This window comes from Mobula hypostoma, chromosome 1, assembly GCF_963921235.1.
Source record: "Mobula hypostoma chromosome 1, sMobHyp1.1, whole genome shotgun sequence".
Classification (NCBI taxonomy): Eukaryota; Metazoa; Chordata; class Chondrichthyes; order Myliobatiformes; family Myliobatidae; genus Mobula; species Mobula hypostoma.
Genome location: NC_086097.1, coordinates 125,875,482 through 125,901,749, shown reverse-complemented (window position 1 = coordinate 125,901,749; position 26,268 = coordinate 125,875,482). Strand labels below are relative to the sequence as shown.

The following is a 26,268-nucleotide window of genomic DNA, read 5'->3' as shown; positions in this document are numbered from 1 at the left end:
GGTTGGCCACCCCTGGTCTATAACATAAATGAGATTATCCAATCAATGGGGACATTTAAAGGAACTGAACAAAGGAACAAAATTGTTAAAATTGAGGGCTGTTAAAGAGTGGAAAGCATGTGAGAGTGATACATTTGCAAAATGCAGAACTGTAGGATATGCCCAGCATGCTGTGCTAATGGAGAGGAAAAACTGTGCCAATACGATGGGTGCTCTGGTCAGTTCTGATGCAGAGCACACCAGTTGCCTGAAGTTGTTGAATTCAATGCTGAGTCTGAAAGGTTATAACTTGCCCAGACAGAACACGAGGTGCTGTTCCTCAAGCTTACATTGGGCCTCATTATAACATTGCAGGAGGCCACATACAGAGAGATCAGAGTGGGACTGGGATGGAGAATTGAAGTGGCAGGCAACAAGAAGTTCAAGGTCAACACTGCGGACTGAATGCAGGTACTCTGCAAGACGGGCACATAAATCTGTGCTTGGTTTATCTAATGTGGAGGAGATCACAGGAATTGGTGCTACACCTAGAAAGACTGTTTATCTACTTGCATGGTGGGAAGGGGAAAGGTAAAAGGACAGATGTTGCATCTTCAGCAGTTGCAATGGAAAATGCTTTGAGGAGTGGTTGATGGAAAAGTAGACCAGGAAATTGATTAGGGAGCAGTCCCTTCAAAATGCTGAAAGTGGAGGGGTGGTGAAGTTGGTGAAATCTCACTAAGGGTGATGCAAATTATGAAGGAATTCTAATTTCCCAGCTCATTTCCTTCGATATCCTTTTGAGATTTCTTGCTCTTGAACTCTTACCATTCCTCACAAGCCACCCTTTAATGATCATGTCTCTGTTCATTTGCTCACTAAAGGAAATTAGTGAAATACTTTTCACTGCATCAGAACTTTCAAAGTGCCTCGCAACCGAAAAAAGATTGTTATATAGTTATATAAGGTAGAAAAACATATCAGACTTTTTAGAGAGGGTAGTGGAGAACAGCTAGTGATTCCGCTCTCCAGCTTTCCTGGCAGGACTGTTCCAAGTGTTCCTTGTCAATTTACAGATATGCAGATGGATTATCCAGCATCCTAAAGGCTGTTTGTGTGCCAAATTGTGCATTTGTCATTCATGTAAAAAAGGTTTTACATTTGTAGAAGTTGGCACTGGATAAATTAGACTTCACCTGTAAAATGTCCAACAAAATTGATCAAAACTGTTTACTTTGCCTTTTTCTTTCTAATGAAGAAGTATTTGTAACTGCATGGTCTGCGGGGAAAAACTCAATGCAGCACGTTATTTATTGTTTTTAGAAAAAGTTGTTTGAAACCTAATTGCTACTCTGTGAAGTTGTACCTGCCTTCATCTAATCAGCCAAGAAATATCTTTTTGCTCATTTTGCTCAGAGCAAGCAAAAAAAAATCTGATTTGTTCCTTTAGGGAGGTTTTCTTTCCAGATTTGGTGGTCTCCAGGAGTTCAAACAGACCATAATGCAGTAAACTTGCAGAATCCCATCTAACTGCTGTTAAATTGACAAAACCAAGAGGACCATTTTTCTCTTTTAGCCACAGCTGTGAAAATTGAAATACATTTCATAAAAAATCCCAGTCTCCCATTGCCTATTCTAATTTGTATCCTAACCTCTGCTGAATTTATCTTTTATAAATTTATCTGAATTTATCTGCTGAATAATGTTTCCCACCTTTTTAGCAAGACTTCCCAGCGAGACAAATTCTGTACTGTTGGCTGGTCATTTACATTTGAACAGTTATTTCAGTCCTCCCACAGCAAGCTGTTTTTAATCAATTAAAATACATTCATAGAAATATTATCTGAGGATTTTTTTGAACCAATGACACATATCAGCGAGCTTGCCAGTAGGCTGATGTTTCTGATTATCTGAATACCTTTTGATTATCTTCTAACAGAGGGTTGTGCTTTTATAATTGGTCAGTATTGGGGAATGTGCCTTTTCAACAATCATTAACTCTTTTATGCAAAAACACTTCTAATGTGGAGTCTTGGCTGATTATTTACTCATGCTGACAAAGGGAAACTTGATCCTAAAGTGATTCACAATGTTTTTTCACACAGGGGTTATCTATTATGCATCTCTTGCATCTGAACTGAATACTCTTTCCAAGGATTAACATTTTCTGTGTCTATATTTTTGAAGTTTAGATAAATAACATTGCAAAGGGACTATTGTGTTTATAAATCTTCCAATTAGTTGAAATGGTCTATTTCAGTGCAGCACAGGAACAGGCCCTTTGGCCTACAGTATTGTGCCGATCCAATTAGTAATCAAATGGACAACCTAACTAATGTCCTCTGCCTATATAATATCCACATTCTTCCACTTTCATGTGATTATCTAAATGTCTCTTAAAAGTCTCTAATGTATCTGCCTCTGCCACCATTCAATGCAGTGCATTCCAGGCACCCACCTCTCTGTGTTTAAATAAACCTTGCCCCTGGTTTCAAATTATCTCTCCCCCAACCCCCCCCCACCTAAACTCGCCTTAAATGCATGCCCTCTGGTATAAGAAATTTCAACCCTGGAAAAAAGATGCTGTCTTCGTACTCTGTCCGTGCCTCTCATAATCTTATAAACATCTATCAGATCTCCCCTCAGCATTCGCTGCTGCAGAGAAAACAACCCAAGTTTGTCCAACCTCTAGTTATATAGTACATGACCTCGAATCCAGGCCACATCCTGGTAAATCTCTTCTGCACCCCCTTCAAAGCCTCGGCATCCTTCCTATAATGGGGTAACATGGTAGTGTAGCAGTTAGCATGGCACTATCATAGCTCAGCATTTTGAAGTTCAGAGTTGAATTCTAGCGCTGTTCCGTAAGCAATCTCTGTATGTCCTCCCTGTGGAATGCATAGGCTTTCCCTGGGTGTTCTGGTTTCCTCCAACAATCCAAAGGTGTATGAGGTAGGTTAATTGGTGATTATAAATTGCCCTGTGATGAGTCTCGGGTTAATTAGGGTTTTTGGGTTGCTGGGGTGAAGAGCTGGAAGGGCCTGCCTCATGCTGTGTCGCTAAATAAAACTGTTTTATAAAGCTGCAATATAACTCCCTGAGTTGTGAACTCAATGCCTTGACTAATAAAGGGAAGCATATCATATGCCACCTTAACCACTCTATCAAACTATGTAGCCACTTTCAGGGAGCTATGAACTTGGACTCAAAGATTCCTTGACCTTAGCAGTGTACCGTCTCTTTACATTTGGCCTGCCAAGGTGCAACACTTCACATTTGACTGGGTTAAACTCAGTCTGCCATTTCTCTGCCCATATCTGCAAATGATCTAAATCCTACTTCCATTCTTTGCCAGTACTCTACACTATCCACAACACTAATCTTGGTATTATCTGCGAACTTGCTAACCCACCCACCTACATTTTCATTCAGGCAATTTGTATACATCACAACAGCAGAGCTCCCAGCACACACCTCTGCGGAGCACCACTAATTCCAGACCTCCAGCTCAAATGAGTCCCTTGGACCACGACCCTCTGTTTTCTATTGGCGAGCCAGTTCTGAATCCATACAGCTTATTCACCATGGATACCATGCATCTTAATCCTCTTGATGAGCTTCCCTTGAGGGACCTTGTCAAGCACTTTATTAAAATCCATGCAAACAACATCCACATCTCTACCTTCTTCAATCACACTTGTCAATAAACTCAATCCAGTTAATAAGATTGACTTGCTCCACACAAAAGCTATGCTCACTCTCACTAGTTAGGCCATGGCTCTCTAAATGCTGATAAATCTTACCCTAATTCTCTGCAGTAACTTACTGACATTGATGTGAAACTCACGGGTCTGTGGTTTCCAGGATTTATCCTTTGTTCCCTACGTGAATAGTGGAATAATATTAGCTACTTGCCAGCCCCCACCTGTGGCAAGAGAGGACACAAAGCTATTAGTCAAGGCCCAGCAATCTTTTCTCTTGCCCCTCTTAGTGACCTGGGGTATGTCCCATCAGACCCTGGGAACCTATCCACCTTGATCTACTTTGAAATGCCATAGCATATTAATACACTTGGCACTGATCTCCCTATCCTTCATGTCCTTCCCTTTGATAAATACTGATATAAAGTACTCATTAAAAACCTCACCCATATCCTCTGCTTTCAAGCAAATGATCTCCCCACCATCATCCTTGAGTGGCCCTGCTCTCTCCCTAGTTACCTTCTTGCTTTTGACGTATGTATAGAATGCTTTGGGATTCTCTTTAATCCTATTTGCCAAGGCTTTATCATGGCCTCTCCTGGCTTTCCTAATTCCCTTGTTTTCTGGCTTCTTTATAATCCTCAAGGGCTCTAGGATTTTAAGATTCTAGAGGGTTAAGGATCAAGGATTCTAGCTTCCTAAGCTTTACTTATTTTTTTTTTTTGTTGACTAAATTCATCACTTCTCAACATCCAAGGTTCTCTTAGCTTGCCATTCTTGTCTGTCCTTCTGATTGGAACATGCATCCTGTACCCTGCAGGTCTTTAAACACCCTCCACATGTTGGACTTACCCAAAAACATCTGTTCTCTAATTCTCCCTAGTTCCTGCCTACTGTTCTAGTGATATGCTCTGCTCCAATTTAATACTCTCCAGCAAGAACCATACTTATCTGTATCTACATAGCTATCTTAAAATTTAAGGAGTTGTCACTATTCCCTAACTGCTCATCCACTGAAAGGTCAATCACCTGGTCAGGCTCATTACCCAACACCAGGTCCAGTACAGCCCCTCCTCTTATTGGACTATCTACGTATTGAATTACAAAACCCTCCTGTACCTAACAAATTCTGCCCCATCTAAACCTCTTTTACTTGGGTCTCAACTATGTTAGTGAAGCTGAAATCCCCTATGACAACAGCCGTATAGTTTTTACACCATTTCTTAATCCATCTGCATACCTGTTCCTCAATGTCCTGATGGCTTTTAGGGTGGTGTTTGTGGTACAATCTCATCAGAGTGATGCAGCCTTCTTATTTTTGAGTTCTACCCATGTTGACTCAGTGGATGGGTCTCCATTATGTCCCATTTGAGTGCAGCTGTGATATTGCTCCTGATTAGTCGTGCAACTCCTCTCAACTCCTCTTTTACCTCCCTCACCTTTTCTAATACATCAAAACCCTGGGGCATTAAGCACCCATTCCTGTCTGTATGTCTGTCTGTCTGTCTCTCGCTCTCTTGCTCTAGTATCATAGTTCCATATTGATCCATGCTCTAAGTTCATCACCTTTACCCATAATACTCCTAGTGTTAAAAGAAACACACTTCAAACTCTGTCCTATCCTATCTATTACTTTGCTCCTGCCTGTTTTTACTGGCCCTGACATCTAACTTCCTCTCCCTCCCTCTACTTTCTGGCCTGGTGCTCTGATTCTTGCCCCCCTGCCAAACTAGATTAAACCCTCCTGAGTAATACAAGTGAAACTCCTACCCAGTATATTGGCTCCCCTCTAGTTCAGGTGCTACCTATCCCTCTTGTACAGGTCACCCCTGCCCCAGAAGAGGTTCCAATGATCTAAGAACATGAACCCCTGCCCATTGTACTAGTTCCTTGGCCACTCATTCATTTGTACTATCATCCAGTGATTACTACCTTAGAGGTTCTGCTCTTCAGCCCCTTCCCTAACTCCTTGTACTCACTGCACAAGACCTCTTCTCCCTCTCTACCGATGTCATTGGTGCCAATGTGCACCATGGCTTCTGGCTGCTCACCCTCCTCCTTGAGAATATTCTGCAGCTACTCTTGAGACATCCTGAACCCAAGCACCTGGGAGACAACACACCATCCTGGCTTCTCCGTCGTGGACACAGAATCTCCTGTCCGTCCCCTTAACTATTGAGACTTATATTACTCTGTCTGAATTTACTCTTCCCTGCTTAGATGCTGCTGCTGTGCACTGATGACTCTTTCACTCCCATCAGTATCCAGAGGGGAATACTTGTTGCTGAGGGGAATGACCACACCGACTGCTTACTCCCTTTACTTTTTCTGGTGTCACCCACTTATTATCTGAAGCCTGCACTTTGGGTATGACCCACTCAGTAAAAGACTCAACTATGAGGTTTTCAGCCTCCCAATGGCCCTGAGTACATCCAGCACCAGCTCCACTTCCTTGACCTTGTCAGTCAGGAGCCGAAGTCATATACACCTCCCACAGATATAGTCATTAGGGAAACTGTTAGGCTCCCTGAAATTCTATATTTGCAGAGGAGCACTCCACCGTCCCAACTGGCGTCCTGCTTGCACTGAATTAAGGACAAGGGACTTAAAGACAACAAAAAAAAGTTTATCTGCTCTTACCTGTGCCTTCTCTGAAACATTTCTCACTCAACTAGGTCACTTAAACGCCCTCTTCTCATCTAGCTCGTTTAACCCTCAGCCCTGGCTTCTCAAGCTTAAGAGTATCTGTGTATCTCAAGAGTTGTCTTTGGTGCTCACACTACTTCCTCCAGAATTATCCTTTGCCTCAATTTCATTAATTGTTTACTTGCAATGGCTTTGCTGAAGTTCTTTGCCTGTTGATTCAAATGAGTTACCCAATTAACTAATCACAAACGAGAAAAACTGCTGATGCTGGAAATCCAAGCAACACACAAAATGCTGGAGGAACTCAGTGGGCCAGGCGGCATCAATGGAAAAGAGTACAGTTGATGTTTTGGGCTGAGACCCTTCAGCAGGGTCTCTGCCTAAAATGTTGACTGTACTTTTTTCCATAGATGCTGCCTGGCCTGCTGAGTTTCTCCAGCGTTTTGTGTGTGTTACTCAGTTGACTAATTCCAGATGTACTCAAATTCATCAAAGGTAAATAGTATACAAGGTAATCCTGGAAAGCTCTTTATTTATTTCAGGTTACTTTCTATTTAGTTTTAAGCTTGCAGGTCTGAAGTTTAGGTGAAGTTTATATATTGGAACCACACTCTTACTGTTCAGTTTTAACTCAGTGATTTATATTTGTACATTAGCTGAAGTTTTTAAGTATATTTTCAAGTTCAGTAATGCTTTTTAACTGCATTTGACTTTCTCTTCAGGGGAGTAATTCCTTTCAGTCAGAGAAAAAAGATGCTTGAGAAGGCCAGAGCCAAAAACAAAAAGCCAAAATCCAATGCAGGCATTTCCTCAATGCCAAACATAACAGTTGGAACACAGGTTAGGAAAATTTTTGCACCTTTTGAATGATTGTTTCCTTAGTAACCTACAATGCTGCAAAGTGAACCTCCATTGTTATTTTTTATAGAAGTATGAACTGAAGTAGCTTTATTTCAGGGAAAAGAAAACAGACCTTTCGACCAAGTAAACTTGACTTGTACTTTTGTGTGGGTTCAAATATAGGGGATAATGTTAAAGACCATTGTTAAATTGGGTCCATTATTGTATCTTGTGCTCTTTGATGATACAACTAATGGATCAAAACTGGATGCCTAATGAAAAATATGTAAATTTATTCTAATAGGTATGTTTGAGAAATAATCCACTTTACCACGCTGGAGCAGTAGCTTTTTCCATTAGTGCTGGCATTCCAAAAGTTGGTGTACTAATGGAATCTGTTTGGAACATGAATGACAGCTGTCGATTCCAGCTCCGGTCACCAGAGAGCTTGAAAAACTTAGAAAAATTGACCAAAAGTACTGAAAATAAGTAAGTCATTGATGTAATCCCACACCTTGTATTTGATGTCTCACATTGCGTGAATATAGTAGCTTAATATGTATCCTCTATCTTTATGAAGCACTTAATACAAATTGACCTATTGTTATGCATTGTATAAACTGGCTGAAAATTTGTTCTTACCAATTTCATGATCTAAAGTAAACAGTCACTTCTGTTATTCCTTCAGTAAGAAGCAAGAATAATGTTTTAGCATTATAAATATGTTTAAAAAGGTGATAATTCTTAACTTAAAACCAGGCAGTTTAACCTTCATATCTGGGTACATTCTAGGAATAATTAGTGACTGAATTAGCATTTACTTTGATGTGTGCATTGAAAAGAGGACACTAGCATGTATTTGTTAAAGGTAAATCATGTGATATACGAACTTCCAAATGTTTAAGTGCGACATATTAAGCTTGAAAAGCCCTGTAATACGTGTAGTGGAGTTGTAGCAAAGGAAATTAGCTAAGTAGCAGGAAACAGTGGTCAACTGGAGTTGAATTTTGACTGGAGGGGAATTATACAGTTGAGTTCCACAGGCTCTGACTAAGATGTTAATCACTTGTGCATACTGAAGACAATATCCAGATTTGCAGTTGACATGCATCTTGGCAGTTTGTAGCACAGAACAAGTTATAAACTGGGAAACAGAAACAAGCTGGTGGAATGGGTAGAGTGATGACAGACAATACTGAATGGTGAGAAATGCAAAATTTTATATTTGGTAGGGGAATGCAAAGCAGCAGTACAGCAAGCTCAATTCTAAAAGGGAGTCATAAACCAAACTACCATAGGTGTATATAAGCAAGGTTCATTGCAAGTACAGGGCAGATTAAGACAATGGCTATAAAACCACCTAGATTCTGAGCTTTGTATATAGGTTAAGATACAAGAACAAGTAAATTGCAGTGAGCCTTTTATAAAACATAGGTTTGGCCTGAGCTGGGGTATTTTTGTTTAGTTCTGTGCTAGAAAAATGTGAAGTGTAAAGGATAGAGAGAAATTTAACCAACTAAATCATTCTGGAGATGAAAGACTTTTAATGTGGATGGACTGGAGGAGGAGGGGTTGCTCTCCTTGGAATAGAAGAGGTTATTGAGGTGATCACAAAAAGGACATCTCTGAAAACCAGTCCCATTGGCAACAGGGTCAAAAAACATGACAATTAAAATAGTCATTTTCAAAAGTAACAGCAGAAGAAACCTGTATACTGCAATTGGTTTGGGTTTGGATTGCATTCCAATTGATCCATTCTATTATAACATATAATAGCTAGGTGTTGGACTGAGATGAAACAGTATTGCGGGATTTTTAGTGGGGAATGTTGGGTGGTGCCGTGCAGTGGATCTATCTGGATAGCTCCTGTATGAAACCAGAGAAACATCTGGCTGAATATCCTCTTTTTTTTGCTGTAGCTATTACGTAGAATTCTTTGAGAAGCAAAACAGGAAATAAACATTTTAAGTAATTTACTCAGTATATTCCCCTTATTGGCTGATTTACAATATTCAGAGCAACTCTGCCTTTTGGTATAATTCTGAGGTGAAATATTCTGCACCTTTGTTCCCTGAAATGCTGCCATTTTTCTGGTATAGGACAGAAAGCAAACAAGAGCCAGTGAAGACTGAAATGGGGCCGCCACCATCACCTGCTTCCACTTGCAGTGATGCATCCTCCATTGCTAGTAGTGCATCACTGCCTTATAGTAAGTATTCTGAGATTGTGTACTCTTTATTTTGAAGTTTTTCGTAGTCTTTATTTTGAAGTTGTTAAGATGATCAACACAGGATTAACTGGACTGGTATTTCGAAGAGTTGCCACTTGCGTAATGAGCTGGATGTTTTCCTGTGCTCTTTAGTTTTATTCTCAGAGTCAAAGATTTATTATCTTGTAGGCATTCACAGTAGATCCAAAGCATACAATGGAATCAATGAAAAACTACACACAAAGACCGACAAGCAACCAGTGTGCAAAAGAAGACAAACTGCAACTTTTTAGAAAAATAATAAATAACATTGAGAACATGGGTTATAGTGTCTTTGTCTTTGAAAGTGAATCCATAGGTTGTGGAATCAGTTCAGTGTTGAGGTTAGAGAACTTACCCACACTGGTACAGGAGACTGAACTTTCCAAAAATTAGTGGTGTTGGACCAAAGGCCAATGGTTTTAGTGAGATGAGAGTGTGGTCTAAATAGAGGGGCATCCTTGATGGATGCTGTTTTCTTGTGGCAGCACTTCTTGTAGATATGCTCAATGGTGGGGAGGGCTTTTACTGTGGTGGACTTGGTTCTATCTACTACTTTTTGTAGGCTTTCCTTTCCTGGGCGTTGGTGTTTCCATGCTTGGCCACGATGCAACCAAACAGGATACTCTTCACTGTATAACTATTGAAGTTTGTTAGAGTTTTAGATGACATGCGGAATCTGTGGAAATCTCTGGGAAGATAGAGGTGCTCCTTTGTAATGGTATTTACATGCTGGTCCTAAGAGAGATCCTTTGAAATGATAGCACCAAGGAATTTAAAGTTCTGACCCACTTCACCTTCTGTCCCCTAATGAGGACTGGCTCATGGACCTTTGGTTTCCTCCTGTAGTCAATGATCAGTTCCTTGGTTTTGCTGACATTGAGTGGTTGTTATGGTACTGTTCAACCAGATTTTCATATGCTTATACTGTCTTATACTGTCATATGCGTATTACTGTTAATACTAAAGAAACTAAACAAGATTAATTCTAATTAATTTAATTCTATTTGGTTCTGTTTGGATTCTGGCTTACCTGTTTTTCTAATTCAGAGCGCAGGCGTTCCACTCCAGCTCCCAAAGAAGAGGAAAAAGTGAATGAGGAGCAGTGGCCACTTAGAGAAGTGGTATTTGTTGAAGATGTTAAAAATGTGCCAGTGGGGAAGGTATGCAACCAAGCGGTGTTATGTATATACTAACTAGTGAATTCAGTGAAATGTGACTATGCTCTATTCTGGTTAAGGAAAATTTCTTCAAATGTATAACTTTTTTTTTAAAAAAAGGGAAATTGTTTCTTTGATGAAATGGACTTTTATTTGCTCTTGCATAGAAATTTGCATTGGCATATTACCAACTAAACAATTCTTGTAATAGGGGAGCAAATTTCGCTGTTATGGTATTTATGCTCATGGCTTATGCATTACTTCTAATTTAAGAAGCATCTTTCATTCAGTAGAAATAGGCATTTCCTGCCATCAAGAGTGAGTTCAGTTCTTGAGATTTCCCTATAGCGCCCCTCACTTCACAAAGATAATTTAAATTTGTACTGCAGTGAACTATCTTGGAAGCAAGGCCAGTTTTTTAAAAAAGAAAAATAGAGATAATTTTTAAGCCACGCAAGGATTATGAAGCTGAAGAATCTAGCATTTTAATGTTATTACTTGCAAACTGTTGTAGTTTTATGTCAAATGTCATCTTGCTGTATTAGAGTAATTAAAATTTTCTGGAAATATTTTAGTTGAGATTTTTGACTTTTTTTGTGGGCGAGATCTTGCTCTAGATTTGTTAGATTTTTCGATCTACCCTTTTAGTTCCAATTTTGGACCATAAGTGATTGAAAATAATATAGCAAGGTGATGGGTTGGAATAACAGGGAAACTTGATGAGAGAGATTAGGGACTGTTGGGAAAAGTGCCTTTTATAAATTGATGGTACAGGAATGGGATTCATATTTTGAATTATTCCTACTCTGACTAGAGGCCTTGTTTTACACAGTATATATCAGAAAATATCACTAATCCTAATTTTCTATGGCAAGTCAAGCAGATAGGGTAACTTGCTATATTTGCATTTACTTAGTCTTTAAATAGAACAACATAAATGGCACTAATTGGGAGCTTTCACTTGGATTACCCTGTTGTTAACTTATGTGAATAATAAAGGTTTTTGCTTCTTAAGTTGAATTTTATTATTGCAATGTTTGTCTGTAAAATTCATTTGATTTTCAAGGTATTGAAAGTGGATGGTGCTTATGTTGCTGTGAAATTCCCTGGAACTTCTAGCAATGTCAGTAATCAGAGCTGTGCTAGTGCAGATGCTGATCCAACTTCTCTGCTGCAAGACTGTAGGCTGCTTCGAATTGATGAACTGCAAGTAAGCATTTTTAGATATTTTTTAAAATAATTAAGTTTATGTTGAACAGTTGAATTACAGAATTATTATTATTGTACAAAGACAGGTGAGAGTTATTTGAAATTGGCTCAATTTCAAACATTAAACAGCAACTATGGTTTTTAAAGCTCAGTGTGATGACTTCCAATTAGAATTTTCTAAATTCAGTCATCAACAATTAAATAAGTCCAATTAAAATTAGTTGGTCTTAAATAAACATTGGTCTTTTTTTTGGCAGAGGGATCATTGGGGGTGGGTGTCATTGTGGTGGTGATTCTTGTGAAGGTTATTAGGGCTGAGACATCACACAACCAAATAAGTTAATTTTTCTTTAGAAATAGATTGAGGCTTTCACCTATTCTTTGTGTCTTTCTTTGCTCCTTACCCTCTTCAGCCCATTATCATAAAGTGCTTGTGCTATTAAAGTTGTTGTTCACCATATTTGCACTTGTTTGTCATCAATGGACTTCTCATCTGCATGGCCTAGTGCTAAGTTTTTGGTTTGAAAATATGCCAGTTGTTTACCTGATGAGGAACTTGCACCTTTTAAAAATAAAAAAAACATCTTGCATTATATTGTGAAAGATAGCGAATGTTTATTAATTTTGTAATCTCAAACTCATTTCTGCTTAGTTTATTTGAATAAAATTGGTATAAACAGTTTATGTCTCAGTTTATTCCAATGGTAAGTGTAACAGTGCATTGCATAGCTTTATCAATTCCATTTGAAAGAAAACTTGCACTTCTAAGCCATAAAGACAAAACATTCTGCAGATGCTGGAAACCCAAAGCAACACACACGAAACACTGGAGGAACTCCGCAGGTTCTTCCAGCATTTGAATGTGTGACTTCTAAGCCATATCTCTTTCCTCATTAAATGAGAAATTACTTTCTAATACTAAATCAGATGATAAATTAAAAACCTATCTGTCTGTTGCATTTTTGGATCAAAATTTAAGCTTGTAAATCATCTCACAAAATTGAATACGAAGTATTAGGTCAAATTAGTTGGGGCATGTGCCTGACTTTTAACTGAGCCTTGTGGTACAAGAAAGGGGGTGGATAACCACAATTCAGGTTTTCATTCACTTAGCATGGCATATGATTTTGGTTCTAAATCTGCCAAGTGGATTTTTCATGTGATTCAACTGGTCATTAGCACCAGGTTCAAGTCCTTGTACTAATTGGGCATCAAGGTTTGTTGAGCACTAACTGAGCTGTATATAGCAGTAACATGTCAAGATGTTCAACAAATTTAAAGTCATCACCACACCAGGTTTGGTTTTATTTTCCTAGCAATTATTGCTAGCACTTAGAAAATCTTGAGGCTTTGTGTCAATTAGAGTGTTTTTGTTTTACTCCCAGCACTATTATTGGTACCAATGGGTTCTCCAATGGGAATCCTCCTTATCTAACGTGTTTGGAAAACGAGGACCAGCGGAAGGCTGCCAACCAGGTCAGACTGCACGTGAGGTATTCTGTGCCCACCCAGCAGTACCCTCACACCCGAATCTGCAGACAGAGGTGACTAGACCTTGCTTTGGCAGATAATTAGTGCATGTGGTGGCTCCTTTTTCCATAAGAAACTGGAATACCCGATCCATTAGCTTCTTTGACATGTTGATACTTGCCTGTCTGTAATACTAGATCAATGCTTTAGAAGTAGTCTAATCACAGTATGTCATACTTTCTGTTGTACTTGAAAGAAGGCATGCTAGGATGATTTTAGTCAGCAGACCACACCCTTCTGTCATATTAGGGTTCATTGCATCAATATGGCAAAAGAACCCGAGTTAGCACAGAACGAGATGTAGAAGTGCACCATCTTTTTGGTCACTTGAAGCTACTGTACCTTGCAAGTAGAAAGTCGCACAGTTGGTGCCAGTCTTAGTGGGCATTTGTTACCACTTTGAGGATATTGCAGTCTGCAATGTAGGAGGATCACACTGAAGTAGGGGAGAAAATGCACTTCTGTGGCCCACGTTAAGCAACGTGGAATGTGATTACGCTCTGAACTGATTCGCTATTTGCTTGCAGACATGCCCGTTTCCAGTTAGGCGTAGTAAATGTCAGAATGCTTTGCGCCACTTTTGGGTCTTGCAGGTGCTCTATTCTTTGACTTCTGTGAGGTTTTATAATTTCACTTGTACTGTTGTCTTCTGATACCACTGGGTTTTGCATCCTGCAGCTGGAACTGATCAGTTCTTTAACTATAATGTTTGAGTGGTGGGTGCATATTGATAACTGGTGGGAGTTTCACTAGTCTCTGAAGTTTTAAATCATTTACACTGGTAAATGATGTATCTTACTCTGATCTTTAAAAGTGACAACATAGAAATAGGCCATCTGGCAATTAATTCTGTACTGATTTAATCTACACAAGTCACCCAGTCTAATACTATTCACATTCTTGAACAGTATATTTTATGCAACATTAGATAAACCTTTATGGCCTCCTACTGAGAAGTGCAAATTTGTATAATCCTTTGCACAGAATCCTTTCCTGATGCTTTTAACAATACCATGTTACTACTTCACTGTAAGCAAGAAATTTCTCTTTATTGTTCCTTTAAGAACTTTATCTGTCAGCTGTCATGACTGCAGCCTTTCAATAACCCCCCTCTGTACAACCACGGCCTCCTGCTCCTGAGAAATACACTATAATCATGTCTTTGCTTTCAGGTGGTGTGCAAAGCTAAGGTCTAAGGTGTTTAACATGGAGAACACTGTATTTCATTGGCTTTTTATGACTTGCATTGTTCCTGCTGTCACACCTTAATGAACTGGCATCTGACGCAAAATTTACTCTTTTAAAGGCAAACATGAGGAAATACCTTGCTGAAGCACAGCGACAGCTCGCTGATACCTCCTCTTATTTACCCCTCGATCATGACCCCACCAAGGAGCACCAGGCTATTGTCTCCAACATCAACACGAACCTTATCAGCTCTGGGGATCTCCCATCCACTGCCACCAACCTCATAGTTCCCACACCCCACACTTCCCGTTTCTACCTCCTACCCAAGATCCAAAAACCTGCCTGTCCAGGTAGACCCATTGTGTCAGCTTTCTCCTGCCCCACCGAACTCATTTCTACATACCTCGACACTGTTTTATCCCCCCTTGTTCAATCCCTTCTCACCTATGTTCGTGATACTTCCCATGCTCAGGATTTTTTCAATGATTTTAAGTTCCCTGGCCCCCATCGCCTTATTTTCACCATGGATGTCCAGTCCCTATATACCTCCATCCCCCACCAGGAAGGTCTCAAAGCTCTCTGCTTCTTTTTGGATTCCAGACCTAACCAGTTCCCCTCTACTACCACTCTCCTCTCTCTAGCAGAATTAATCCTTACTCTTAATAATTTCTGCTTTGGCTCCTCCCACTTCCTTCAAACTAAAGGTGTAGCCATGGGCACCCGTATGGGTCCCAACTATGCCTGCCTTTTTGTTGGCTTTGTGGAACAGTCTATGTTCCAAGCCTATACTGGCATCCGTCCCCCACTTTTCCTTTGCTACATCGACGACTGCATTGGCGCTGCTTCCTGCGTGCACGCTGAGCTCGTTGACTTCATTAACTTTGCCTCCAACTTTCACCCTGCCCTCAAATTTACCTGGTCCATTTCCGACACCTCCTTCCCCTTTCTTGATCTTTCTGTCTCTATCTCTGGAGTCAGCTTATCTACTGATGTCTATAAGCCTATGGACTCTCACAGCTACCTGGGCTATTCCTCTTCCCACCCCGTCTCTTCAAAAATGTCATCCCCTTCTTGCAAATCCTCCGTCTCCGCCGCATCTGCTCTCAGGATGAGGCCTTTCATTTCAGGACGAAGGAGATGTCTTCCTTTTTTAAAGAAAGGGGCTTCCTTTCCTCTACGATCAACTCTGCTCTCAAACGCATCTTCCCCATTTCATGCACATCTGCTCTCACCCCATCCTCCCACCACCCCACTAGGGATAGGGTTCCCCTTGTCCTCACCTACCACCCCATCATCCAACATATAATTCTCTGTAACTTCCGCCACCTCCAACAGGATCCCACCACCAAGCACATCTTTCCCTCCCGCCCCCCCCTTCTGCTTTCCGCAGGGATCACTGCCTACGTGATTCGCTTGTCCATTTGTCGTCTTCCCCCCCACCATCCCTTCCCACCGATCTCCCTCCCGGAACTTATCCTTTTAAGCGGAACAAGTGCTACACATGCCCTTATACTTCCTCCCTCACCACCATTCAGGGCTTCGGACAGTCCTTCCAGGTGAGGTGACACTTCACCTGTGAGTCAGTTGGTGTGATATACTGTGTCTGGTGCTGCCGGTGTGGCCTTCTATATATTGGTGAGACCCGACGCAGACTGGGGGAGACCATTTCGCTGAACACCTACGCTCTGTCCGCCAGAGAAAGCAGGATCGCTCAGTGGCCATGCATTTTAATTCCATATCCCATTCCCATTCTGCTATGTCTATCCACGGCCTCCTTTGCTGTCAAGATGAAACCACACTCAGGTTGGAGGAGCAGCACCTTATATTCCGTTTGAGTAGCCTCCAACCTGATGGTATGAACATTGACTTTTCTAACTTCCGTCAATGCCCCTCCTCCCTTCTTACCCCGTCCCTCATTTATTTATTTATTATTTTTCCCCTTTTTTCTCTCTCTTTTCCCCCCTCTTTCTGTCCCTCTCACAATAACTCCTTGCCTGCTCTCCATCTTCCTCTGATGCTCCCCTCCCCCTTTCTTTCTCCCTAGGCCTCCTGTCCCATGATCCTCTCCCTTCTCCAGCCTTGTATCCCTTCTGCCAATCAACTTTCCAGCTCTTAGCTCTATCCCTCCCCCTCCTGTCTTCTTCTATCATTTCAGATCTCCCCCTCCCCCTCCCACTTTCAAATCACTTACTATCTCTTCTTTCAGTTAGTCCTGATGAAGGATCTCGGCCGGAAATGTCGACTGTGCTTCTTCCTATGGATGCTGTCTGGCCTGCTGCATTCCACCAGCATTTTGTGTGTGTTGCTTTACTCTTTAAGGCTTTTTCTCGTAGACCTTTCAAGTGGGTTTCTGCTGAAAACTTCCTATCCCTCAGAACCCTGTCCCCATTGCATTATCTATTTGTTAACTTGCCTGCAATTTATCATTGACTTCATGATTATTTATGAAGCTCTCACTGAGTAACATTAAATAATATTCTCTTCATTTATGAACTGCAGGTTGTTGTGTTGCAAATGGATTATTGAAGTAGCTTTAACACAAGAGTTTTGCTGTGGATCTCTGAATTGATCCTTGTAGTTCAAAGAATTTTCATATGCACTTTGTTTTTTGTCTGCCAGGCTCTTCTTTCTGTCTAACCTTATGTTCCCTTCTTCGTTCAAAGAATCTTCTATTTCAGCTATAGTCTCTTCTAGAAATGCATACCTAATGGCCTTAAAGAGTTCCTGTTTTGCCAAGTGTTTTACTAATTGTATCCTTTTTTGTACTCACACAGTTTTCCTCAAATAAACCAACTAACTGAAGTAATTTCCTAGCTTTTCTCCCCATTTTGACCCATCCTTTTGAAATGTGTTCACATTTCCAGTTTTGCAAAGTTTTCTTTAAGAATTTTATAAGTGCTGAATTTGTGCATCCTCTAATTGTTTCAGGCTTTCCTTCAAGCCCTCATAACAGACCGTGTAGACTAACTCTTCTATCTTTAATCTACAAATGGTGGTTTACATTTGCTTTTGAGCCTGATGTCTCTTGCTAAAGACTTTGGGGGGTGGGGGGGGAGTGCAGTTCCTCACCTAGGCTTTATACATTGCAGTTTACCCTTTTAAGTTTTCTTAGGTTTTTTAATTCCCCGAAGAACTTGATAATAGCCCGTCTTTTCTGAATTCTTTTGTAAGTTTTCCCTGCACTATTGTCACCTTTGTCAGTGATCTTGTTATAGTTTATTTTATGGATATTGTGATGTGATTTTATAAACTGCCAGACTGAAATTGCCTAGTTGGACCCTTGCGCATTTAAGTGATCAGACCACATGGTGGATTTGAGCTGGCATCTTCTAGCTTTTCTAACCTCTGGGTAAGTTCATTGGTGGAAAGATCCGGGTTTCTCCTTGGTCATTTCAGTGTACAGTTTCAAGCTATTCTGTCATCCTCCATTATTGCACAGGAGGAGGACAGGTGCCTTCCACTAAGGATAAATGACATAATTCACTCTGTTTTCCCACCACTTCTCTTCCCAATTTGTGTCTCCCTCAACCAATTTAACATGGAATAGTTCACAACTTTTGTTTCCTTTCTCTAATATCTATACGGTATTCTATTGTTCCGTTGCCATCTTCTGTCTTTGTCATTTACAGTATCATCTACACACCTGTCTTGAAGTGCCACTCCATTTGTGCACCATGCTCTTTCTCTGCAATCATTTGCTTTGCGTTGGTAATGTTCAGTTTCTTTGGACTCCTTGTGTTGAAAGTAGTGAACACTATCACAAATTTTCTAAGTGGACTTGGTGTAGTTGTTGTAGTATACTTCAGAAGAGTTGTAAATTATTGATGTGAAACATTTACTTTGCATATGCGTTTACTGTAACTGAAAGCTTTTTGTTGAGTTACTTGTATTTGAAATGCTGATTATGATTTATATTTTGGTGCTTCTCTGTCTTGCTTCAGGTGATGAAAACGGGTGGAACACCAAAGATTCCAGACTGTTTCCAACGCACACCTAAAAAGCTTACTATTCCAGACAAAGCGGAGATCCTTGCAGTGAATGTGGATTCAAAAGGTGAGTTCAGATGCTGTACTCCATATATTTATAATAAGACCACTGCAGTGCATTTGCCGATTTTTATTGAAACAGGGTGATAATATAATAATAACTGAGCTTTCACTTCTAGCCATAATCAGGTCTTTTAAACATGGTCAGGTTGCTCACAAATCCAACAAGGTCATAGGGTAATCATAACAGACTTTAATTTTCACAAGCTATGCATGAAAAAGTAGTAATTGCTGTGGAAGGTGAATGTCTTGAGTTAATGAGATATTTTCATCAGCTGATTTAGGAAAACTCGACTCAAGGACATTCTATTTGCACAGTGCTTCATTTAAGATGGAATAGTTTCCAGCTTGTGTTTCCTTTCTCTAATATCTATACAGTATTCTATTGTTCCGTTGCCATCTTGTCTTTTTCATTTATGGTTCATAATGGTTGGAAGTAATTTGGTTCCGTCTTAAACTTAGGGTCTTAATTTAAACAAAGACAATTGCTAAGTTATGAGATGTGTTGGCTTTGTTTCATTGGAAATATTGCAAGATAAGTTATTTTAATAGATGAGCAATAGTAGTATCTGAAAAATGAGTACATAGCTTACAAAAATCGATGTACTTTAGAAACAAAATTCCAGCAGAAAGAGTGGTCCTGTAATATTGTAAAAGAGAAGTTAAGTGTGTTAGTCCCAACGTGTAAAGGCTAATAGTATTGCCAAAATTAACAGTCTAAAGGTTAGAGAAAATGTCAGAATTCAGCAAAGGCAAGTACTATGGTATTGGCAAGGAGCTGAAGAGCCCTGATGTAATCTGATGAATGCCTATAAAACAGGCTGTAAATGCTTCAGTGGATTTGCAAAAAAAAAGCATGGAGGAAAACCACCTGGGAAGAATGTGAAAGAAATTGGTATTATTGCTTGGAAAAATATTGGGGAAATTAATGGGAATGAAATCTAATAACTTTGGGGTTTTATCACCTGGATTCCAACACTGACAGCTGTACATGTTGTCAAACAGTAAATCCAGTCTTTCAAAGTTCATTTTAGAAAATGGTAATACGACACAAAATAACTTCAACCATGCAAAAGTGGGACAATAATGAAATGAAAATAAACTTAATTTTAAAGAATATTTAAGATATTTTGAGTGTTTGATGTGGATTAATTGGTCAATCCCTCTATATTGACATCTACAGAAATTGAATTAACCTTTTGAGGATGAAAGTGGTTGGCAGGATCACCTAAAGGGCTGATATGAAAATGCATAGAAAATGTTTTAAAATATATTATCTCTATCCTAATGCTATAAAGCAAAATCATTATTTTGTAGCAATACTATTTAGTTCTTTTTTTATGTGTATAAATAAACTAGAGTTTCTTGATTATTTACTGATCAGTTGTTCAAACTGCATTGATTCCATCCCTGTGCTTCCAAAAACTAGAATCTTAAAATTTCCTTCCTGAGGAAAAGTAATCAAGGTTTCCGAACAATGTTTACCAATCCTTGCTGGAAAATATGCTCATTAGAGAGAATAGCTCTTTTTTTAAACATAAGGTTTTGAATCTTAACCTTGCAGTAGTCTATAGATTGAGCTGACCCCAATCACTTAATGATGCTTTTTCTCAAGGAGCAAGTAGTACCAATTGATGCCAAGGCTTGTCTACAAAGCAAAGGTACTCGCCTTCGCTGAATTCTGTGGTAATGGCTCACAAAGCAAATTTTGAAGCCATTTATTTGCTTTTTGAAAGTTTGCATGTATCTGAAACTTTTAAAACCAGTCATCTGATTTAAAGAATGTAAAATAAAGCTTACCTTTAACTACTGGAAGAGAGATAAGGATTAGCTTTATTTGTCACATCTGTGTATTTCACTTATACACAGTGAAATGCATTTGCATTGAGTAAGTATGGATGGGGTCAGCCCACGGGTGTCGCCATGCTTTCGAATGCCAACATAGCATGACTATAACTTACTAACCCTAACCCTAACTATATGTCTTTGAAATGTGGGAGAAAATTGGAGCACCCAGAGGAAGCCCATACTGTCACGGGGAGAACATGCAAACTCCTTACAGAGGTTGGAATGGAACCCTGATCAGTAATTGCTAGTACTGTAAAGCAATTGTGCTAATTGCCATGCTAATTGCCATGCTACTGTGCTAACCTAGTGATGGAAATTAGGTAAAGAAAAAGTAAGCGAACCACTGCACCTTTCACTCGGTTAGTAACTGCGTTCTGTTACTTGTCAAATTCAGAGCCTCTTTGCAACCAGCATCTAGCCACACAGGTCAGTATATTTGTGATATATGTAGAGCCAGAGTAGGAAGTGAGATATGCAAGGGCCTAGCTTCCAATTTGTCTCCGATAAGTATGTTTAAGCAAGCATATAGGAGTCAAATAACCTAATCTGAGAGGAGGATGTTATCACTGGCTCTGTACTGAATTACCAATTGGATTGGGTACATTCCAGTCCATTAAGGTCCATGTTTTCTCATTTACTTCTTTTTTGCTTTTACCCTGGCTTTATATTGAGGATTTTTTTGAAATACTCTCTCTTGTACTTTTGTGGGTAGTGTTCAGTCCTTTTATAAGGTTTTCCCTCTATGGAAGCTTTGATTTTCTTGGTTAGTCTGATTATTGTTGCTTAACCTGAATGTTTTACAGTAGAAGTTGTTTTTAATATATATTTACTGTTGTAATTACTACTTTGAGAGTGTGTAGGTTTACCCTACCAGATAAGCCTTTATTCACTACGGTCTATTTATTTCTGAACTCTTTTTGTATGTATGTTTAAATTTGGGATTTCTTTGTTCCCACAAACTTTATGGCAGGTTATTGGTAAAGAAAATCAAACTACAGGTCTTCAGAAGTATTGTGATTTGGCTTTATAAATGGAAAGCTTGGAAGATCAATATTTTTTCATCACGGTGCCATCAAACTTGAGTCTTTACTCAAAAGGATGGATCTGTTTTCCAACCAAAATTACAGGAATTGAAAATACTTATCATTTCTTCCTCTCCAAAGTAAAAATGCCTACTCTATATTTAGTGATGCCATATTTGAAATAGCATAATTTTTGATAGGTTATTTGAACATTTCCTCAGGGATGCTGACCCCTTAATAAAACTGATGAAAATGAAAGCAAAGCTTATTGAGCAAAGCTAAGCCTCCAATAATAGACCTGGTTATTGATCTAGTTATGACTAAAATCTCACAATGTGATTTGCTTAATCATATATGTATTTTATTAAATCTTTGGCTACTAGGTGTTCATACTGTGCTGAAGACCGGGAGCTGGGTACGCTATTGCATCTTTGATCTAGCGACGGGTAAAGCTGAGCAGGAGCATAATTTCCCCACGAGCAGTGTTGCTTTCCTTGGTCAGAATGAACGCAATGTAGAAATTTATACAGCTGGACAGGTATGTACTATTTTAATTGTCTCTCTATGGATTTTCATCTGGTATCAATATTATCTAAATTGGTGATTGTGACTGGAGTCAGTAGAGCCAGATGTTGGGAGTGGATTTCGATGCCCTTTCTTATCCACGTTTGATGCAGGTGGCTGAGGATCAGTTACTTCCACAAGTATCTTATCACAAAATCAACTATTAGCTATTAGGGGTAAAATAGATGCAGCAGGCACCTACGTGCCAAATCTCCAATCAGCAATAACAAATGAGATGCAGTTGGCACAGATAATCAAATAATCCTACAGTACCTCAGGTAAGCAAGTTGCATTGTATTTCTTAATTAAAATGTTTTCCTGGTCCCCCACACACGGACTCTCCTGGGGTATTAGTCTTGTACACAGGCTCTGTCTGGGATAGTTGTCCTATGTTCATAAACTGTTGGGTCCCACAAAAACTGATTTTGGTCACTCCATGTTTGTCGACATTAGAATACATTTTCCATAACTCTGCTAGTCATTGCCCATTAATTTCTCTTCGTAATACAGTCTTAAAGTTTTTTTTTTGAGAACTGAACAACTTAATTTACTCAAACTTGGCAAATCAAAGTTTGCCCTCTATTTTGCAATTAAAGAAAATACATCCTTCATGGGGGACATGATATCCTCAAAGTTTTGTTATAACACGGGGCAGTATATACAGGGTGGGCTGTAATAAGGAATTAATTTTCATCTCCCACAACCCCCTTTCCCCCCCAGGAACTTAGTTTTGTTTTTTTCCTTTTCATGTCAATGGGGGAGGTGTGTTAAATCATGTTGGTCAAACCAGAATAATTGAGCTTGAGGAATGTTAATCTTTTCCTAGCCCTTTTAAAATGTTCCTTTTACATTTTTAACCCCTGGCCAGTGCAGAGTATTTGGATTGTATACAGTTTGCAGATTTTTTTTAAAATGCAAAACTGGACTGGAACAGACGCACAGCCAGGTCAAGTGGAGTTCAATGTGTCCTTATGTTCAACTTAATCTGCACTAGGTGAAGACTTCACTAATTATTTAATAATATTTAATTAGTATCTTAATACTAATGACAACCCTTGGATTAAAATGTGTAAAATTTGTAAGAATTTTGTAATTAGAATCATATCCAGGTTTCTAGTTGGTTACATAATGTTGATTTTGAAGGCCCTCAGTTTGAAAATTTTGCCTGAACATTTACATGGTCCCAGTTTTCAGTGTGTAGTGTTGTGATGTATTATTTTACATGTGAAGGTTGAAAATATAAATAGACTTTTGACTATATTCGGTGTACGGTTAACTTGAAACTTCAAGACATGAGGCTTCTATCTTTGGTTATTTATATGGTAATGTTTCATTTTTTACTTACCTGCTTCAGTATATCAGTGCCCCCAACCAGCAATTGCTCCCATATTGACTATTTCAAAGGTTTCAGAGGTACATTTAATGTCGGAGAAATGTATACAATATACATCCTGAAATGCTTTTACTGCTCAACAATCCACAAAAACAGAGGTGCCCCCAAAGAATGAATGACAGTTAAATGTTTAGAACCCCAAAGCCCCCCAGCTGCCCCTCCCATGATAAAGCAGCAGCAAAGCAACAATCCCCCCCCACCAGCAAAAAAAAAAGCATCAGCACCCCTCACCGAGCACTCAAGTGTGCAGCATGACATCAACAAAAATACAGAACACCAAAGACTACTCGTATTCGACATACCACAGGCTCTCTGTTTCATAGTAAGAGGAGAGACATAACAAACAACTTGCTGATTTACAATGTTAAAAGTCCGTTACGTCGCCTTTTCTGAGCTCTGTGCCCAAAGAACTCGGGCCTCTGGGCACACAGCCAAAGATCTTCAGTCTCCCACGACACCCCGGATTCCTGCAGAGACACCGACCTTCGGTCCGTCCACCTCCAGAGCCAAGAGGTCCTGAAACTCCGAAAGCGAGCTAATCTCTTAGGCTGCATCCTTGGCACATCAGTATGTTGACAGGCCAACACAGTATGTTGACAGACCGACTAGGGGGAATGCCATACTAGATCTAGTATTAGGTAATGAACTGGGTCAGGTCACAGATCTCTCAGTGGGTGAACATCTGGGGGACAGTGACCACCGCTCCCTGGCCTTTAGCATTATCATGGAAAAGGATAGAATCAGAGAGGACAGGAAAATTTTTAATTGGGGAAGGGCAAATAATGAGGCTATAAGGCTAGAACTTGCGGGTGTGAATTGGGATGATTTTTTGCAGTGAAATATAGTATGGACATGTGGTCGATGTTTAGGGATCTCTTGCAGAATGTTAGGGATAAATTTGTCCAGGTGAGGAAGATAAAGAATGGTAGGGTGAAGGAACCATGGGTGACAAGTGAGGTGGAAAATCTAGTCAGGTGGAAGAAGGCAGCATACATGAGGTTTAGGAAGCAAGGATCAGATGGGTCTACTGAGGAATATAGGGTAGCAAGAAAGGAGCTTAAGAAGGGGCTGAGGAGAGCAAGAAGCGGGTATGAGAAGGCCTTGGCGAGTAGGGTAAAGGAAAACTCCAAGGCATTCTTCAATTATGTGAAGAACGAAAGGATGACAGGAGTGAAGGTAGGACCGATTAGAGATAAAGGTGGGAAGATGTGCCTGGAGGCTGTGGAAGTGAGCGAGGTCCTCAATGAATACTTCTCTTCAGTATTCACCAATGAGAGGGAACTTGATGATGGTGAGGACAATATGAGTGAGGTTGATGTTCCGGAGCTTGTTGATATTAAGGGACAGGAGGTGTTGGAGTTGTTAAAATACATTAGGTCGGGCCTGACGGAATATTCTCCAGGCTGCTCCACGAGCCGAGGGAAGAGATTGCTGAGCCTCTGGCGAGGATCTGTATGTCCTCGTTGTCCACGGGAATGGTACCCGAGGATTGTACGAAGGCGAATGTCGTCCCCTTGTTCAAAAAAGGTAGTAGGGATAGTCCGGGTAATTATAGACCAGTGAGCCTTACGTATGTGGTAGGAAAGCTGTTGGAAAAGATTCTTAGAGATAGGATCTGTGGGCATTTAGAGAATTATGGTCTGATCAGGGACAGTCAGCATGGCTTTGTGAAGGGCAGATCATGTCTAACAAGCCTGATAGAGTTCTTTGAGGAGGTGACCAGGCATATAAATGAGGATAGTGCGGTGGATGTGATCTACATGGATTTTAGTCAGGCATTTGACAAGGTTCCACACGGTAGGCTTATTCAGAAGGTCAGAAAGCATGGGATCCAGGGAAGTTTGACCAGGTGGATTCAGAATTGACTTGCCTGCAGAAGGCAGAGAGTCGTGGTGGAGGGAGTAAATTCGGATTGGAGGGTTGTGACTAGTGGTGTCCCACAAGGATCTGTTCTGGGACCTCTACTTTTCGTGATTTTTATTAACGACCTGGATGTGGGGGTAGAAGGGTGGGTTGGCAAGTTTGCAGATGACACAAAGGTTGGTGGTGTTGTGGATAGTGTAGAGGATTGTCGAAGATTGCAGAGAGACACTAATAGGATGCAGAAGTGGGCTGAGAAGTGGCAGATGGAGTTCAACCCGGAGAAGTGTGAGGTGGTACACTTTGGAAAGACAAACTCCAAGGCAGAGTACAAAGTAAATGGCAGGATACTTGGTAGTGTGGAGGAGCAGAGGGATCTGGGGGTATATGTCCACAGATCCCTGAAAGTTGCCTCACAGGTAGATAGGGTAGTTAAGGAAGCTTATGGGGTGTTAGCTTTCATAAGTCGAGGGGTAGAGTTTAAGAGTCGCGAAGTAATGATGCAACTCTGTAAAACTCTGGTTAGGCCACACTTGGAGTACTGTGTCCAGTTCTGGTCACCTCACTATAGGAAGGATGTGGAAGCATTGGAAAGGGTACAAAGGAGATTTACCAGGATGCTCCCTGGTTTAGAGAGTATGCATTATGATCAGAGATTAAGGGAGCTAGGTAAACACAAAATAATCTGCAGATGCTGGGGTCAAAGCAACACTCACAACATGCTGGAGGAACTCAGCAGGTGGGCAGCATCTGTGGAAAAGATCGGTCGACATTTCAGGCTGAAACCCTTCGTCAGGACTGTAGAGGGAAGGGGCAGAGGCCCTATAAAGAACGTGGGGGGAGGGTGGGAAGGAGAAGGCTGGTAGGTTCCAGGTGAAAAACCAGTAAGGGGAAAGATAAAGGGGTGGGGGAGGGGAGGCAGGGAGGTGATAGGCAGAAAAGGTGAAGAAAGAATAGGGGAAAACACAGTGGGTAGTAGAAGGAGGCGGAACCAGGAGGGAGCTGGGGGAGGGGGTAGAGTGAAATAGGGATAG

General features: G+C 40.3%; 1 protein-coding gene across 5 annotated transcripts in view; it reads left to right on the top strand.

Annotated features, from left to right (window-relative positions):
- The window catches only part of ubr5 (ubiquitin protein ligase E3 component n-recognin 5), a 198,213-nt gene that overhangs the window by 62,591 nt on the left and 109,354 nt on the right, over positions 1 to 26,268 (top strand). For 3 of the 5 annotated variants that reach the window (XM_063055485.1, XM_063055476.1, XM_063055469.1), the window contains exons 13-19: positions 7,049 to 7,166; positions 7,471 to 7,655; positions 9,266 to 9,375; positions 10,465 to 10,577; positions 11,641 to 11,784; positions 18,443 to 18,554; positions 21,801 to 21,955. In XM_063055485.1, the coding sequence (XP_062911555.1) occupies positions 7,049 to 7,166; positions 7,471 to 7,655; positions 9,266 to 9,375; positions 10,465 to 10,577; positions 11,641 to 11,784; positions 18,443 to 18,554; positions 21,801 to 21,955 (937 nt within the window). Of the gene's footprint in view, positions 1 to 354; positions 451 to 7,048; positions 7,167 to 7,470; positions 7,656 to 9,265; positions 9,376 to 10,464; positions 10,578 to 11,640; positions 11,785 to 13,168; positions 13,328 to 18,442; positions 18,555 to 21,800; positions 21,956 to 26,268 lie in introns of all 5 variants that reach the window. The other 2 variants (XM_063055464.1, XM_063055455.1) reach the window with 1 other exon arrangement.